The sequence below is a fragment of the Nematolebias whitei genome, chromosome 3 (assembly GCF_014905685.2).
Source record: "Nematolebias whitei isolate Nwh7 chromosome 3, NemWhi1, whole genome shotgun sequence".
NCBI classification, from domain to species: domain Eukaryota; kingdom Metazoa; phylum Chordata; class Actinopteri; order Cyprinodontiformes; family Rivulidae; genus Nematolebias; species Nematolebias whitei.
The window spans coordinates 51,197,227-51,215,792 of record NC_056500.1 but is presented as its reverse complement, the minus strand read 5'-3'; the positions used below and the strand labels follow the sequence as shown (position 1 = coordinate 51,215,792).

The window sequence follows — 18,566 nt, the reverse complement described above, 5'->3', positions numbered from 1 at the left end:
CCATCCATCCATCCATCCATCCACCCACCCACCCATCCATCCATCCATCCGTCCATCCACCCACCCACCCACCCATCCATCCATCCATCCATCCATCCATCCATCCATCCATCCAGTAAATTGGAATGTCTTTTTGACATTTTGATCGCTGTTATTTTGACAAAGTAGCGTCGTTGTTTTGAAACGTGATGTATAATGTGAATAACATCAACCATTTCTCTCTTTGTATTTTTAATTTATTTTTTACAGTAAGCTTTTTCTATTTATTATGTTTGAAATGTAGCAGGAGTTCAGACACCTGCTGATGTTGTGCGCGCGCTAGAGCTGTCTGGAGATGATTCTGTGCATAATGTGCACTGTCCACAGGGCATTTATTTATTCTGTTGAATAAATGATAGTTTCTGTTTTGGGGTCTAAGAGAAGGGGAGAGGGGGTGTTTTTCAGTGCGCAGCCCCACTTTAGGGACAATATTTGAAGAGGAGGAGGAGACCAGGACTCCGCGCAGAACCTCTGTGCGTAAGACCATCTGTCCCTCCGTCCTCACCCCCCCTGCCTAGAGGCTCCTCTCCTGCTCCTCGAAGGAACGTGCAGCTGGTTCACCGCGCATGCTGTGACTGGAACATCCACTCCACAGACTGGGTCCGCTGGGCTAAAGGGCAACGTCTCCTCTCCTTGTATTTTTAATAAATAATCAAAATAAAAATGAGCAATGACTTTGAACTTTTATGGGCGGAGTTGCTGGATCCCATCAAAAACTTAACAGAACAGATCAAAATGAGAAAGTTCCCGGATCTTGTTCCAGCAGGATCCGGCTCAAATTAACCACGGTTAGAGGCCATATTACCAGCTTGTTGGTTCAGTATTGCGGCGATACCAGTATCAGAAACAGAATCCAGCCCAAAGGTGGAGAGAATGCAATTATAAAAATTAGTTTTCCGTCATGCCTGACGGGAGTTCTCCGAGACAGCCTACATCATCGGCGCCAACTTGAGTCTTCGAAAATCTTTGGCTTTTAAAGATTTTCCACCTTGGAAGAACTGATTGCATTTTGAGTAGGAATGAAAATCTGTTACTGTTTAAATCATGTAAAATAAGTAGTTACTTTTCATTGTGATCTGGAAAGTTCCTGTGAGGTCTTCCAAAAGTCTTTTACACTTGCCATATCTTTTTCCTTTTTTTTAATTTTTGTTTCAGTTATCTTGAAGAGCCTACAATGATTGCAGCCTTCAGTGGGAAACAGAATGGAAAGCATGTGGTGCATGTTGCGTGTGGGAGCACATACAGCGCTGCTATCACATCTGATGGAGAGCTCTTCACATGGGGCAGAGGGAACTATGGTCGACTGGGTCATGGTGAGCTTTGTGTGAACTTCAGTTGCTATAATTTAATACTTCTAATAATCCAACATTTTTCAGTCAGGTCATCTGGAAAGTTTTTTTTTTTTTTCTGAAACGTTTCACCTTCCATCCAGAAGGCTTCATCAGTCAAGGAAACACACAACAAAACTGATTCTTCCCCCAACAGCTTACTCCAAAGTGGAACAAACCAGTTATGTTGGTGCTAAGATGGTGTCTTTGGCACGCCCCCTCCTCAGTTGCCGGCCCTCTTCCTCGTCGACAGTCATGTCAAACTGGTTCAAAACCAAAAAAGTCCATGCTCAATAATCCAGGTATACAACGTTTCAGCAAAAAAAGAAACCGTCCAGATGACAATATTGAGCATGGACTTTTTTGACTTATAATAATCATTGCACTTCAAGCAAGCTGAAGGACGGCAGCTCTCCCAGTTGCTCCCCTGGCTTCTCTGCAGTCCTGTAACATCAAACTGACACGTTTTCGAACCAGACTAAAAGTTTGGTCCCTCTTCCAACCGACTTCGGTGTTCAGTGGACTCAGAGAGCTGAACGGGACCACTTGGGAAATTTTTTGGTCCAGAACCTGGAACGCTTCCAACCCATTGGTCACTCTGAGTGCAGCCTGCCGGCCAGGTGGCCCCTCAAGCAGGGAAGATGCTGTCCAAAGGTCTGGCATTTTTTTTCTCCAAACTCCAACCAGACTTTCCATCCGGACCTCTATGGTTCTGCTCGGTTCCGATTGGGATTGCTGTATGGTTTTGTGCTGGCTTTCTGTTGGACTGGATCCTCGTGGGTGTCTGCTGTCGGCCATGGGGGAAGTTGACCTGAACAGGACCAGAACCGAGCCGGTCTCAGCCTCAGTGGGCAGCCCGATACTTCTCATCAAAGGACTGACAACCTCCATGGGGCTTGCTGTTGGCAGAGGAGGAGGCTGACGGAACCGGCCCAGAACAGAACTGAGCCGGGCTGTGGGTGAAGTTGACCCGAACCGAGCAGGTTTCAGCCTCAGCGGGCAGCCCTATATTTCTCACCGAAGGACTGGCCACCTCTGTGGGGTTTTCTGTCAGTCGCAGAGGAGTCTGACGGAACCGGACCAGAACAGAACCGAGCCAAGGATGGCTCCAGCCTCTATGGTCAGTTTGACAACTGTTCACCTGGATGAAGCATCTCGTGCCAGGAAGCACTGAGGAGGACCTGCTTGAAGGAAGGCCGGCGTCTGCATTGGAATTCTGCTGATCTTCTTTCTGCACTCACCTGGATTAATTTGGATCGGTACGGGACCACTGGTTTCAAAGCTGGTCAGCAGAAAGATCTGTTCCGGATCACACTGTTGGTACAGTCTGTTTATCTCTTTGAACTCTGTTTGAATATACCCTGAACCCGCGAAGGGCTCTACCTGAAGGTTTTATTTCTCATCTGGAGATCTCTGTTGATCCGAACCGAGCCAGGACCATGCCTTCCAGAATGAGTGGATTTTCTGTCAGCGTCTTTGTTCTTTGATGTGGATTACCTGTTTCTGCCTGTTGGTTCTGGACCTAGCACCTGTTCAACATGAGAGCAGCTGGAGTGATTTGTTTGCACCGGGGTGCTGGAGCTCCCTTCAGTCCAATTCAAACTGCAGTTGGTCCACCATGCCGGGCTCGTTGGGCCATTTTGTAGTGTGACAAGGGCCAGCTTAGCTACACCTCCACTACAATTATTTAAATATAACGGGTTCTCTCTTTTTTGAGTTAAATTACTGCCATGTGACGAGATAACTGTGATGATTGTTTAAATCAGTGACATGAGACGTTAATTTTCTTTGACCCATCAGAATAAATGTGGTCATTTATTTAACAGAATCAAAATTTAACATGAAAACATGTACAAGTGATTAGCTGATCTGGTTCTGATTAATAAAACTTGGCACATTTTACTTAATAAGACAACAGGACATTTCTGAAGGCATTTAGACTACTGGCAAAATAGAAGAGTTTTAAAGGAAGGATTGAAGGAGTTTAAATGGAGAGAAAAGATGGATAAAAAGGGGGGTGTCTGTTTGGACTGCAGAATGGCAGTGCAACACCAGTGCAAAACCTCCGGTACACTTGGTGCGTTAAGACTCGTTACCTTTGCAGAACTTAATCAGCTCCGGTGTCGGGCGCATTTCAACGCTATCTTCCAGCGTCTCCAGTAAGAGCGGCTGGCCATGTCAGGAGTCGTGCCGCTTACTCCGTTCAACAAACACGCTCATCTCCCGGGTGGATACACAGCAAACTGTCCGTCCGGCAGAGTTTCCACTCAGATGTGGGAGAATCCATCAAAGACTCAGAAGACTGAGTTCAAGACTAGACTTCATCAGAGACCCACTTGAAGACTGAAGACTCCAGGAAGTGTGGACTTTTAAAGAGTTCTCACTTCCGGTCACTTCAGGACTTCCTGATTGGTTGAAACAACCAACAGGGGGTGGTTCTAGTGATGTCAGAGGGTCATTACAAGTCAAGAAAACAGCAGGAATGTTTTAGGAACTTTTAGTACAGACAGAAGACATGTTTTGAAGAAGTGAGAGCAAGCAGGTGCCAGTTGCTTCTTATTTACTGTCTGCTAGGTTTAAAAACAATCCACTTTGTTCTAATAACTCCTTTCTGACTGTCTGACTTTCGACCAACATCATTACTTCTCATTCAGAAAGAAGATCAAAATGCATAATTACTTTGTAAATAGACATTTAACTTGATTTCTAATTTAAATGAGGTGTAAAAAAATCATTAATACTGTTTCACAGTTGATTTAAAATGAGTGGTTCACTTCAACATTTAGAAATGATATACCATACCATACCATACCATACCAATTTATTTATAGAGCACTTAAAACAGCAACAAGGCCAACCAAAGTGCTGTACAGACAGAACAACAAACATGCACAGCGGACAGGAAAACATAAAATAGAAATACAGATACAAATAGCAGCAGAAGCTAACTAAAATGGCCAACAGTGTAGAGTACAGACCGGACCAAAACAAATCACACCGTGTTAAAGGCAAGAGAATAGAAGTGGGTCTTCAAGCGAGACTTAAAGACTGAGAGTGTGGAAGCCTGCCGGACACTCAGTGGCAACTCATTCCACAGTCGTGGACCTGCAACAGAGAAAGCCCTGTCACCTCTGAGCTTACGACGGGTTTCTGGGACTGAGAGAAGCATCTGGTCTGCTGACCTCAGAGAGCGCGGTGGGACATATGGCTGCAGAAGATCAGTGAGATAGGATGGGGCGGAACTGTTCAGTGATTTAAAAACGTACATGAGAATTTTGAATTGGATCCGAAGGTGAATGGGTAGCCAGTGCAGGGAGGCCAAAACTGGCGTGATGTGCTCTCTATAGCCTGTACCAGTTAAAAATCGGGCTGCAGCATTTTGGACCAGTTGTAGACGAGCAATGGAGGACTGACTGATTCCAAACAGAAGTGAATTGCAGTAATCAAGCCTAGATGTTATGAAGGCGTGGATCACTGTCTCAAGGTTCTTTTTGGAGAGTATAGGCTTCAGCTTAGACAGCCATCTCAGCTGAAAAAAACAGGATTTGACCATCATGTTTACGTGACTGTTGAGTTTTAAGGACGGGTCCATTATCACCCCCAGATTAGTGACCTTTTGTTTCTCTAGCGGGGCTAGAGAGAAAAGGTCAATGTCATGGTTCATGAGTGAGCCACTGGGATGGAACAGCATGACTTCAGACTTCTTCTCATTGAAGCTTAAGAAGTTTAAAGCCATCCAGTCCCGGATGTCAGCCAGGCAGTCAAGAAGAGGCTGAATAGAGCGTGTGCCTCTGTGCCTCAGGGGGAAGTAAATTTGGCAATCATCGGCGTAGAAATGAAAGGGTATGTTGTGTTTGCGGAAGATAGCACCTAGTGGCAGCAGGTATAAAGAAAAGAGAAGGGGACCGAGGATGGACCCCTGTGGTACCCCCCACTGGAGCGCTGTCGATGCCGAACTAAAATCTTTGATATTGACACAGAAGGTTCTGTCAGAGAGGTAGGACCCAAACCATTTAAGGGCTGACCCTGTGATGCCCACCCACTGCTCCAGTCTAGAAATGAGGATCTTGTGGTCGATGGTGTCAAAAGCAGATGTAAGGTCCAATAGGACAAGCAGTACCGAATCACCTGCGTCTGTGGATATGAAAATGTCGTTAAAAACCTTCAGTAGAGCAGTTTCAGTGCTATGGAGAGATTTGAAGCCAGATTGGAATAACTCTAGGATAGCGTGATCTCCCAAAACCTGTTTCAACTGAGACTCCACAATTTTTTCCAGTAGTTTAGAGGTGAATGGGAGTCTGGAGACAGGCCAGAAGTTGGACATGACTGAGGGGTCATGGTTAGGTTTTTTCAGGAGGGGCTGGACAGCAGCATGTTTAAAAGTTTTTGGCACCACACCTGAGAATAAACTGCTATTCAGAATAGCGAGAATAATGAACTATATGAACTAAACCCACTTGTGATTTATCAAGATATTGTAAAATAGTAATGATAATATAAAAGAAGAGTATTCTTTCAATTGATTACTTCAAGATACAATTAGACAGTCTCTGGATGAGCTAATTTGTATTTCTGGATTCAAATCAATGAAATAACAGTTCCTGTCCCATGAAGGTCCTCATAGGCAGGTTTTGGTCGGAGGCCGAGTTCACTACAATTTGAACCATGATGCTGTCTGGTCTGATACGTTTCTGTTCCATCCTCATCATTTTCAGATCTCTGATTATTTGGAATCACTGAATCTTGTTAACACATCTGGATCTGCCTCTCCCTGCAAACTTCACTGTTTTTGGGTTCTGAGTACTCACGTCTTTATAAATTCTTCTCACCATTGTTCAGTTTTGAGGGCAAATTGTCACACTATTAACTCCTGCAATTACACATTTGTCACAAAAAACACGCAAAAAATGTCTAATAATAATGTTTTTATTGCTCTAAGGGATCCAGCCCAATCCTGGCCTGCCCACACATTGTAGCATACCAAACTATTTTAAAAACACATCAGGTCTTCATTTTTTGATAGAAACACACCCATTCTCCCCCCAAAAAACTTGATACACTGAAAATTTGGGTCCGTTCTTCTGGGGCTGATGTAATTTTCATTTCTGAATCTTTGCTAAACAGTTCTATTTCGAATAAGGATGTGGCAATTGATGGATTTAACATCTACCGTTCTGATCGTCTGAAAAAGGGAGAGGGGTAACAATTTACATCAGAGCAAGCTTGGATTCTAAACTGGTGTCAGCCAAAACAATTCCAAACCAATTTAAAGCCCTAGCAGTAAACATAACTTTAAATGGAGGCCAGAACTTATCTGTAGTGGGATGTCTTCCAACACAGATGTCGGTCACAGCACCTGGAATCTGACGTAGATTAACTACGAGATTAAAAATATATTCTATCAATCGTAGTTCAGAGAGCAGTGTGTCCGCCGCCATGTTGATAGAAATATGCCATCTGTCCGACCGCGTGTGCGTGTGCACATGTAGTTTAACACAAAGCCTCAGCGGGAGATGTTTACATTATCAGCGGGGGGTCAGTGAAAATCCTCCACTCTGGAAGGTGGGTTCAGAAACCTCCGGATTCAAAGAGGGGGGGCCACTGGTGTCATGTAAATGAACAGCAGAACCGCAGATAGAAAGGAGCGGATTCACTCAAAATACGTGCCATGTAAACAGCCCTAAGGTTGTTTTCACAGCTGATAGTCCGGTAGACTCGGTTCGGTTCGGGACCAATATTCATGAGCTTTTGTTACATTTGAGCTGGTGCGTTTGCATTCACACTGCACTGTACAGTCGAGCCAACCTGTTGAACCAACCTGTTTCCCCACTTGCCTGTGGGGGCGCTGCACAAAAACTGAGTGGCATCAAGCTTTAGCAGTTTTAGGAGTTATATTTTGTCATTTTTCAACAATGGACTCAGCATGAGCAGAAGATGAGACAGAAGACCATGGAGAATATTGTTTTTCACACAAGGCAGTTGACAGCTCCATATGAGGTAAGAGAAATGTGTGTTTGTTTGTCCTGCGCTGTACTCCACTTCTTGCTTGTAGAGCGGGGCCCGGTCTGTTTACATTCACACTGTACTCGAACCACGCTGGAGTTCTCTTCTTCCGGACCGAGACCTAGGTTTTAGCCCGGGCCAGAGTTCACCTTTTTGTTCCGTGACAGAGTTCGATGGCTCGTTCACACCTCCCCAAACGAACTGGACTTCCTAGGAAAACGAGCTAGAGTTCGATTAAAGCGGACTTAACAGGGCTAGTGTGAATGCAAGGTAAGTCTGTCCTCCCTGTCAGACTTTCTAGTTAATTTACAATTCAAATAAATTCTACTCGCAGGAGATTTCAATGTTGACTGGAAAAACAGAGCCCCCTCTGTGATAAATTCAAGGAATGTTGCCTGTCACTTAATCTGACCCAAATCAGACACCCCTACCAGACCAAACAAGCATTGTCCAGAAAAATCTTAAATTTTCTACCTCTTTTTAACAAATATGCCCCATAAATTCCCTGGTATGGGTGTTTTTGCTTATGATATGAGTGACCATTGTGGTATTGGGATCCTTAAAGACACTAAACTATCTCACGCTTAGCACATATTAATTCAAAATAGGGATTTGTAACATCCTGATGCATGCTGAATAATCCAAGTACGGGATATGAAATGTTTTTGTGAGCAGGTTTTCCTATGGGATTTATCTCATTTCGATTGGCATCGTATTCTATTAAATGATGACGTGGATAACGCTTGGATATATGTTCAAAATAGTTTAATATATTTTGTAAACAAACATGCTCCTATTCGCCAGTTCAGAATAAAAGGAGGCGACAGCCCTTGGTTTACTCCTGATCTAGCTGACCATCTGCACAGGAGAGATCAGCTTTGGACTGTAGTGAGAAAATCTGGCTCAGACAATGAGTGGTTGAATTTTCAACAGCAGCAGAGTAAATGCACAACTTCCATACAAAGCCACAAACCCTAACTACTTCTTATCTCAGATCTCCAAAAATCTAAATCAGGGGTGCCCAAAGTGGGGTCCGCAGGCCAAAGTTGGCCCGCCAAGCTGTCTTCAATACTATATTAAAATTTCCTTTTGAAGAATCATTGTGTTTACACTCAGTCATTCCAAGTTTAATGTTAGATGGAAAGTTGGCCCAATGACTACTGTAATGACACTGCACAGCTGGAGTGACTAATTTGTGCATTAATTTTTTACATTTCAATATTTTATATTTTATTTTGACAGATTTCATACTGTTACTCGGCAGTTTCTTTCAGCTGAATAACATCTCCTTTGCCAAAGCTGAGCATCATGTAGGTGCCCATCACACACCCATCTTGAGCACCCCTAATTTTAACTCGGTATCTTTGAAAAATTAAAAAATCATCATTAGGATTTTGTAAGGAAGCAGTTTTCAAACCTTAGATTCACCAAAATATTGAATAAATGTTGAATAAATATGAAATAAATGACAGCAGTCTCAAACGGGCCAGTAAAATCTACAATTTTTTTGCACGAGTCACGCCGCCTGTCAGTCAGTCCAGTAGGCACGTCAGCAACGGACGAGTCAGCGACCTCAATTTGTCCTGAAGTGAACGCCTCTTACCTGCAGAGCTGCAGCGGTGTTGCATTAAGAACGCTTTGCAATCAGATTTCAATAATAACAGAGTTTACATTTTGTTTCATCTTAATCTACTGCAATAAATCTTTGTAAAATACACCAAAATGCAGAAAATGGTATTTACTTTATTCACAATTCTATGGGGGAGGACCCCAGACACCCCCCCCCCCCCCCCAGCCACCACCAATGCAGCCTGTTCAGTAATGTTCTTTATACAGAATGGAAGGATAAATAACAGTATAATAAATAAATGGACTTAAATAATTATTTGCATTTCATGTATTGTATTTGGCCCCGCAGCCCTCTGATATATTTTAAATTTGGCCTTTTCAGAGAAAAAGTTTGGGCACCCCTGATCTAAATGATCCTAAAAGATTCTGGAGAACCATCTAATCTCTCTCTGGCAGCTCTCATTCATCTGACCTGTCATCACAAGTTCTTTTTAACTCTGTTCCTGTGTCAAATAAGCATGAGATCCTGAACTGTTTCAACAAACATTTTGTTGTTTCTAGTTCTTTATTTGCCACCGTTACTAATGGTAGATCAGCCACTTCTCCTAAAAGCCAAACATGTACAAACCGGATTCCAAAAAAGTTGGGACACTAAACAAATTGTGAATAAAAACTGAATGCAATGATGTGGAGGTGCCAACATCTAATATTTTATTCAGAATAGAACACAAATCACAGATCAAAAGTTTAAACTGAGAGAATGTATCATTTTAAGGGAAAAATCTGTTGTTTCCAAATTTCATGGCGTCAACAAATCCCAAAAAAGTTGGGACAAGTCCATTTTTACCACTGTGTGGCATCCCCCCTTCTTCTTCCAACACTCAACAGACGTCTGGGGACAGAGGAGACCAGTTTCTCCAGTTTAGAAATAGGAATGCTCTCCCATTCATGTCTAATACAGGCCTCTAACTGTTCAATCGTCTTGGGCCTTCTTTGTCACACCTTCCTCTTTATGATGCGCCAAATGTTCTCTATAGGTGAAAGCTCTGGACTGCAGTCTGGCCATTTCAGTACCCGGATCCTTCTCCTACGTAGCCATGACTTTGTGATTGCTGCAGAATGTGGTCTGGCATTATCGTGTTGAAAAATGCAGGGTCTTCCCTGAAAGAGATGACGTCTAGATGGGAGCATATGTTGTTCTAGAACCTGAACATAGTTCTCTGCATTAATGGTGCCTTTCCAGACATGCAAGCTGCCCATGCCACAAGCGTTCATGCAACCCCATACCATCAGTGACGCAGGCTTCTGAATGGAGCGTTGATAACAACTTGGGCTATCCTTGTCCTCTCTGGTCCGAATGACATGGCGTCCCAGTGTTCCATAAAGAACTTCAAATCGTGACTCATCTGACCACAGAACAGTCTTCCATTTTGCCACACTCCATTTTAAATGACCCCTGGCCCAGTGCAAACGTCTGAGCTTGTGGAGCTTGCTTAGAAATGGCTTCCTCTTTGCACTGTAGAGTTTCAGCTGGCAACGGCGGATGTCACGGTGGATTGTGTTCACTGACAATGCTTTCTGGAAGTATTCCTGAGCCCTTTCTGTTATTTCCTTGACAGTGGCATTCCTGTTTGAGGTGCAGTGACGTTTAAGGGCCCGGAGATCACGAGCATCCAGTAGAGTTTTACAGCCTTGACCCTTACGCACAGCGATTGTTCCAGATTCTCTGAATCTTTTGATGATGTTATGCACGGTTGATGATAACTTAAAAGTCTTTGCTATTTTACGCTGGGTAACACCATTCTGGTATTGTTGCACTATCTTTCTGCGCAACAATGGTGGAATTGGTGATCCTCTTACCATCTTGGCTTTTGAGAGACACTGACACTCTGAGAAGCTCTTTTTATACCCAATCATGTTGTCAATTGACCTAATTAGTGTTAATTGGTCTTCCAGCTGTTCGTTACACGCTCAATTTCCTTTTTCCAGCCACTTATTGCTACTTACTTAATTACGAATAAAATATTGACATTTGCCATCTCCACATCATTGCATTCAGTTTTTATTCACAATTTGTTTAGTGTCCCAACTTTTGGAATCTGGTATACAATCCAACAATTTTTAGTCAGGTCATCTGGACAGTTTCTTTCTTTCTTTTTTGTTGTTGTGCTGAAATGTTTCACCTTTAATCTAGAACGCTTCATCAGTCAAGGAAACTCACAACACAAAACTAATTATTCCCCCAACAGCTTACTCCAAAGTGGAACAAACCAGTTATGTTGTTGCTAAGATGGTGTCTTTGACATGCCCCCTCCTCTGGTGCCGGCCCTCTTCCTCATCGACAGTCATGTCAAACTCGTTCAAAACCAACAAAGTCAATGATCAGTAATCCAGGTATACAATCAAACAATTTTCAGTCAGGTCATCTGGAATGTTTCTTTTTTTGTGCTGAAACATTTCACCTTTAATCCAGAACGCTTCATCAGTCAAGGAAACACAAAACTAATTCTTCCCCTAACAGCTTACTCCAAAGTGGAACAAACCAGTTATGTTGGTGCTAAGATGGTGTCTTTGGCACATCCCCTCCTCCGATGCCAGCCCTCTTCCTCGTCGACAGTCATGTCAAACTGGTTCAAAACCAAAAAAGTCCAAAGTATTTGGACTCATTTAACATTTTACCTCGCCATCAATCTTATTTCAGGAAACAATGCAGCACGACGACTGCTTCACTGAAGGTTCTTAATGACATTGTTGAAGCACTGGATGCTAAGGATTATTGTGCTGCACTTTTCTTAGATCTGTCTTAAATATTTTGACACTGTGGATCAGAACATCTTGTGTCATAAACTCTCAGAAATCAGTTTCTCAGAACACACCATTGGTTGGTTCTCTAACCATCTCTCAGATCAAAGGCAATGTGTTCAACATAATGGTACTTCCTCCAGTTATTTAACAGTCAACAAAGATGTACCACAAGGCTCAGTCTTAGAACCCACCCTCTTTACAATCTACATAGGTAATGTAGAGCATTTTCCTACTCAGCTTCTACAACCTGGAACACTTTGCAACAGGAACTGAAGTTGTCCTTGATTTCTTTAAGGGGCTTCAAACATTTGATAATGTCAATAGAAAAATCAAAGCAAATATGTTTTTATTCTTTCACCCTGTTTTACAGCACCCTGATTTATTGTTTTGTACACTACTCTTATTTTAACTGCATTTTTACTCTAGTTTATTGTTGTCATTGTCTACTGTTTTGTTGTCTGTACTTTATATGTTCTGTCTGGAGCAGGTTCCTCTTGTAAATGAGTCCCTGTGGCTTAATGTGGCTAGCCTGTATAAATAAAAGTTGAATGAATCCCTGATGCATCCATACATTTCTATGCTGATACAGTTGTTTATTGTCGAGCTAAAAAAGTTGCTAAGTTTTTCCAGCTTTTGCAATCTGCTTTTGTCGTCATCCAGTCTGATTTGTTCCGTCTCAAACTTGTCCTAAATGCTGACAAAACCAAATGGATGCTGTTTTCAAACAGGAGGTCGGTCCCAGCATTTCTTCCTTTAATTTTATCCTTGATGGTGTCCCCATTGAGTTTGTCGATTCCTACAAATATTTGGGTTTCTTGGTCGGCTTGCGTCTTTTTTAAGCTCCACATGGAAAACTTGGTAAAGAAACTGAAAGTCAGATTGGGTTTCTTTTTCAGAAATAGATCCTGTCTAACTCTGAATGTTAGGAAACACCTTGTAACTGTGACTTTCCTTCCCTCCATTGATTTCAGTGGCAATATTTAAATGAATGCTCCTGCAAGCACCTTGCAGATGTGAAATGGACTGTACTTATCTAGCGCCTTTCTATCTTATTTAAAGATACTCAAAGCGTTTTACACAACAATCTGTGTCCTCATTTACCCATTCATGCAGCACTCTACTAGATCTATACAAAGCTAATTGAACAAATAATTCTAAAGAGACTAATCAGAGCTTTATCACATTCATACACTGATGGGACACACATCAGAGGCAATGAGAGGTTCAATGTCTTGCCCAGGGACACTTTGGCATGCGAGTGCTGGTGGATTCGAACCCCCAACTCTCGCTTTGGAGGACGACTGCTCTAACCACTCAGCCACAGCCGTTCTTGTGCGCTCTCAGGACATTATTACCTGCAGTGTTCCCTCAGCATGGACTGAACTAGGTAAAAGGACCTTCTCCTACTCTGCTCCTGTTTCCTGGAATACATTGCAAAAAGATCTGAAGCTCTCGACCATGACCTCTCTAAGTGGCTTCTAACATCTGCTAAATTCCTGGGGAAAAAAAACAATGCAGACATGTTCTTGTTTTTAGTTTTCTACATAGCCTTAACGAGTCCTCGAGGCTCAATGGGATTAACCTGTAAAAATAAACGTTGAATAAATAAGTGGTCACTTCTAAAACAATAACACTCTTTCTGTTTTATTATCTGAAATGAGTGTCTTTTGTGTATTTTTCTAGGCTCTAGTGAGGACCAAACTATACCAATGCTAGTAATAGCTCTGAAAGGACACAAAGTGGTGGATGTGGCATGTGGAAGCGGGGATGCCCAAACGCTTGCTGTGACTGAAAACGGTTGGAATAATTTGTTTTGGTTTAATTTTGATAATCCATACTGAACAATGGGGACTCAGCATTGCCTTCATGTTTCTACAGGCCAAGTTTGGTCCTGGGGAGATGGAGATTACGGCAAACTGGGCCGAGGAGGCAGCGATGGATGCAAGACACCCAAGCTAGTGGAGAAGTTGCAGGACCTGGATATAGTGAAGGTGTGTTGTGGCAGTCAGTTTTCAGTAGCCCTCACTAAAGATGGTCAAGTGTACACCTGGGGAAAGGGAGACAACCAACGTCTTGGTCACGGCACTGATGAACATGTTCGCTATCCAAAGCTACTTGACAGTTTGCAAGGTGGGTTGACTACAACAAACAATGTGTTTCTGGAAAATGTATAAATGAAATGTCTTAATTTCTGTTTATATTTCCTATCAGGAAAGAAAGTTGTGGATGTTGCAGTTGGATCCACGCATTGTCTAGCCCTCACAAATGATGGAGAAGTGCACAGTTGGGGCAGCAATGATAAGCTACAACACTTTGATACACTTTTTTCCAACAAGAAACAGCCCAAGGCACTCCCAGGGCTCAACTCCAAACACATAGTGGGGATCTCCTGTGGACCAGGACAAGTAAACAACTCTCATTTCTGCTTTAAATGTCCTCTCAATGATGGGAAACAGTTTTGACTCTTTCTATTTTTGTTCTTGTAGAGCTTTGCCTGGTCCTCATGTTCAGAATGGTCTGTTGGGCTACGTGTGCCTTTTGTGGTAGATGTTTGTTCTATGACCTTCGAACAGTTGGACCTCCTCCTACGGCAGGTTAGCGAGGGTATGGATGGCAGCTCTGACTGGCCTCCACCTCAAGAGAAGGAGTGTATGGTGGTCACCACACTGAATCTGCTTAGGCTCCAGGTGGGAAACACTTTGATCTTCTCAAACAGAATATCATGAACCGTTGAACAAATCTTGATAAAACTTTCTGGAAGTGATTACTGTATTTACATCGGCAACTTCTAAAGTCAACCTTTTTCAAGATGGCCACCTCATCTAATTTACTATTAAAAAAAAACAAAACAAAAATTGATAAGATTCAGTCAATTTTGTGGATACTCAACTAAAATTTGGTATGGTGGTAGCTGAGAATCACCCCAACACATACTATTGATAGACCCTTGAGGACCAAAATGTTCGTATATTGGACAGAAAAGACAACTGGTTTGGGAAGGGAATGAAGGAAGTAATTTACTGTAAAGAAAAAAACTATTTGTACATTAAAGAGGTCTCAGATTTCATGCAATTTTCACTCTAAATCACAACTTTATGCATGTGACTGAAGCATCTATTGTGAGTCAGGCAAAGAAAGACCCTAACATTTATCCTTCAGGAGTGGAGTGAGTTTAATTGTGTGAATTTATTTTGTGTAAAAGAATATCTCGTGCAGCTTAAAGCTTGGAACTCCACATTGTCCAGCCCGTTTGCATGAGAATGATCTCTGGAAATGTTCCCTTTCAGTCGATTCCCTCAGTACAGCACGTGATATGGGGGATTTTTTTTCATTCATTTAACTTTTATTTATACAGGCTAGCCTCATTGAGCCACGGAGGCTCATTTGCAAGAGGGAACTGTTCCAGACAGAACATATGAAGTACAGACAACAAAACAGTAGACAATGACAACAATAAACTGCAGTAAAAATGCAGTTAAAGAGATATCACGAGAAAATTCAATTCAGTTTATTTCTATAGCACCAAATCACAACAAAGTTGTCTCAGGGCACTTTACAGGAACATTCACATAAAAGACAGTTAGTAAAGTTCTCTATCTAAGGAATCCAGCAGACAAGTTGAATCTTGGCTTCGATGCAGTCTCCCATCCTGATGTCACGTCCCTGTGTGACCTACCCTGCTCCACATGCACTACACTGCTTAGGTCTCTGCCAATGCACACTGGCATGAACGATCCCTAGACAGATGGGATAAGCCTCATGCTGGTCCTTCTTGTGAAGTGAGAAGCTGCACCACTGAAGACGGGTGAACCGAAGACTTTTGCTTTGCTTGTGTTAGTTTTGTGCTCATCCCAAACCACAAAAGCCATAGACACAGGAAAACTCAAAATCAACACTTTGCTGGGAGGCAGTTCTAAACAGGCAGCAGTAACCTACTCTTACAAAAGCAGTTAAGCTAATTCTGATCTGCCTTCGCAAGATGCAGAGCTAGCTCTCAGTAGCTAATTAGCCTGACTCAGAGGTATTTTTAGTGAGGTGAAAAGTGTAAGAACTGAGCATGCATCAGGATGTAAGAACTGAGGATTATCAGTGATTACAGGCAGATTCAGGGTGTGTCCCAGTCCAGCGGCTGCATCCTTCGAAGGCTGGATTTGAAGGCCGATTACGTCACAACGACGCGCCGAGGCCTGTTCCCATACAAAGACTCCTTCAATGCGGCCCACGACTGTGGCTTTTCCCCCTGATTTGAAGGCCAGGTCCCGTGTATCCTTCACAGCCCACCTTATCCCATGATGCATTGCGGGCACACAGAAAATTCTGGACGTAATGGCGGACGAAGCAGCGACGGTGAACACTTTTAAATGTAAGTGTTAAAATCTGGGATAAAAAAATTATAAAAGCCCAAAGCAGTTATGATTTAAAGCAGGTGATAGGCTTTTGTCATTTGCGTAGACATTTTTTTGTATTATTTTTTGTGGGAGATCTGCTCTTACAGCGGATCCCGTAGTACTGTGGCCGCTAAGCTAATATTTCTTTTTTTTTTTTCTTTTAGGGAGCAAGGAGCAGACTGAAGCTTTTATTAAGCTTCAGAATGAGAACAGCCACATTTTTACTGGTGCAAAACACTCTGCAGCTGTGGCATGGAGGTACAAGAATGAATCCATTTATTAGTCTTACGCTTCTGTGTACAGTTTCATTAACCCTCATACATAACCTGCTATCTTAATGAAGTATAGGTCCTCTTGTGTTGTGCTGTGAAAACTAGTTTTTCTAACGCATTATTTTCCATGTTTCCTCTTCGTTCATTTTATATTGATGTTATTTGGATAATTATGCAGAAGATGGGCCTGCAGGGGAAGGTAACTCCTCTGCAGGCAAAAACGAAATGGGACAACCTAAAAAATAAATACAAAGTATGTGCATGCATAATGAAGAATATAACTTGTACGTGCAGCTGTTAACACATGCAAAGTTAAAAAAAAATGTTTGTTGCTCTGTTTGCCAACTGTGATGTTTCCTGTGTTCGGGACTGCAAATATCCAGGCGGGTCAGGGGAAGGAGTTAGTGGGACGCTGCTGCTGCGACTTGGTCCTGGTTTGTCCTCATGGACCAGGTTTTAGGACAGAGAGCTTCCACTGCACCTCCTGTCCTAACTGTCTCCATCACTGAGGACAGTCCAGGTCCAAGCACAGCAGTGGGTGACCAGGAAGACAGAGCTGAGGAACAAAGAGAGGGGTGGAGATGGGGAAGAAAGAGGCATCAGGACAGAGAGGATGATTTATTTCAGTTAATCAGAAGTTATGAAGCAGCAGAGAGAAGAGCAAATGTAAGTAGGGAGAGAATGGAGAAAAGAAAGAATTTCAAATTAATTAATTAATTGATGGTTGCTTTTTAATGTTCTTGAAAAAAGGTGTTTTTGTTTTAAATGTGAAAAATAAAGTGATTACAAAAACTATTATTGTCAATAATTCATTTTATGAGCAGTAAGTTCATTCAAAACAATAAAAGGCCCTGCAAACCCACACCTCCAGGTCCTCTGGGTTTTCAGGCAGGTGGATGACCTGGTGGTGAATGGACACTTCTTCTGTCATGATGGACGATGCAGTGGACAGTAGAACGAGGCGTCACTGATGCCCCTTTTCCATTAGTACCGGTACGGGCCGACTCTACCCTACTTGGCCCGGTTCTGAGGCTTTTCCATTAGTACCGGTACTTAGCACCTGTTACTATTTTCAGTACCCTTGGCTCTGTGGTTCTAACCGGTACGAAGAGGTACAAAAACGTGACGTCAGAACACTGTCGGTCACTGATTGGTCGGGGGCGGAGTCACTGGATCTTTCAGAAACGTTTCAAAACAATAATCCGCCATTTGCAATTTCTCGGACTGGAGCAGCCTGGACTTATTTTAAAGATTTTAAAAACAATACTGACAACATCTTGGTCTAATGTTGATGTGCTGGCATTTTTTGTGCTTGGTGGCCGACAACATAATTCAGAGCAAGCTGGATGGAGCTCTGCTGGTGTACCCCGATCCTCCCTCCGGAGCCTCCGAGCGCCAGACCGGGCAGGGCGTCATCTCCCCGGCTCCAAGTTCAGCTGGTCACTGCGGAAGATCCTTCGATGTGCCGACTCGGAGGCTCGGGTTCCGGATACCAGCCTTGTGTGCTCAGAGCTCCGCAGGTCACTGCGAATCTGGAGATGGGGACTCGCAGATGGACGTTGCCAGACCCCGGCCGCGTGTAATCATGAAGGCTGAATCCCAATCCCGCCCGGCAGTCAGGCGGACTGGACAGTCTGGGACGGACGCTGGAAGCGATTTTTAAATAAAATAATATTTTGTTTTTATACAAAAAATGTTTTAAAAAATTGCTGAAGCAATTTAAAAATGATGATTATTTTTTTTACACGTAAAATGTTTTTTTAAATCGCTTCCACCGTTCATCGCAGACCCGTCTCTGCCCACCTGTCTGCGCGGGTCGGGCCTTCATGATTATGCGCGGCTGGGGTCTTGGAGCGGCCTCTGTGAGTCACCAGCTGAGCTGGAGCTAGGAGGATGAGCCTGCCCGTCCTGGCTCCGGAGGAGAGGATCAGTGAGACCAGCAGAGCGTTGGAAGATTAAAAAAAAAAAAAAAAAAAAAAACGGTGCCAGCTTCATCATGAAATCCTGTTTTCACTTTAATGACTGTTAACTCAGCTGAAAATCATAAAAAGACACAAAACTATTGGATCTCAGGAATATTTCCCTCAAACATGTTTAAAGAAGAGACAACCTTCAGTTCAACTTTATTTTAACCCACAAATGTACAAATCACAAAACAAGAA

At 42.9% G+C, this 18,566-nt stretch overlaps 1 protein-coding gene across 1 annotated transcript in view; it reads left to right on the top strand.

Annotated features, from left to right (window-relative positions):
- Positions 1-18,566, top strand: part of herc2 (HECT and RLD domain containing E3 ubiquitin protein ligase 2) — a gene marked incomplete in the record, with an annotated part of 472,599 nt that overhangs the window by 69,202 nt on the left and 384,831 nt on the right. Inside the window, 5 exon segments of the mRNA XM_037698316.1 lie at positions 1,195-1,352; positions 13,428-13,541; positions 13,623-13,874; positions 13,956-14,149; positions 14,231-14,431. Coding sequence (XP_037554244.1) covers positions 1,195-1,352; positions 13,428-13,541; positions 13,623-13,874; positions 13,956-14,149; positions 14,231-14,431 — 919 coding nt within the window.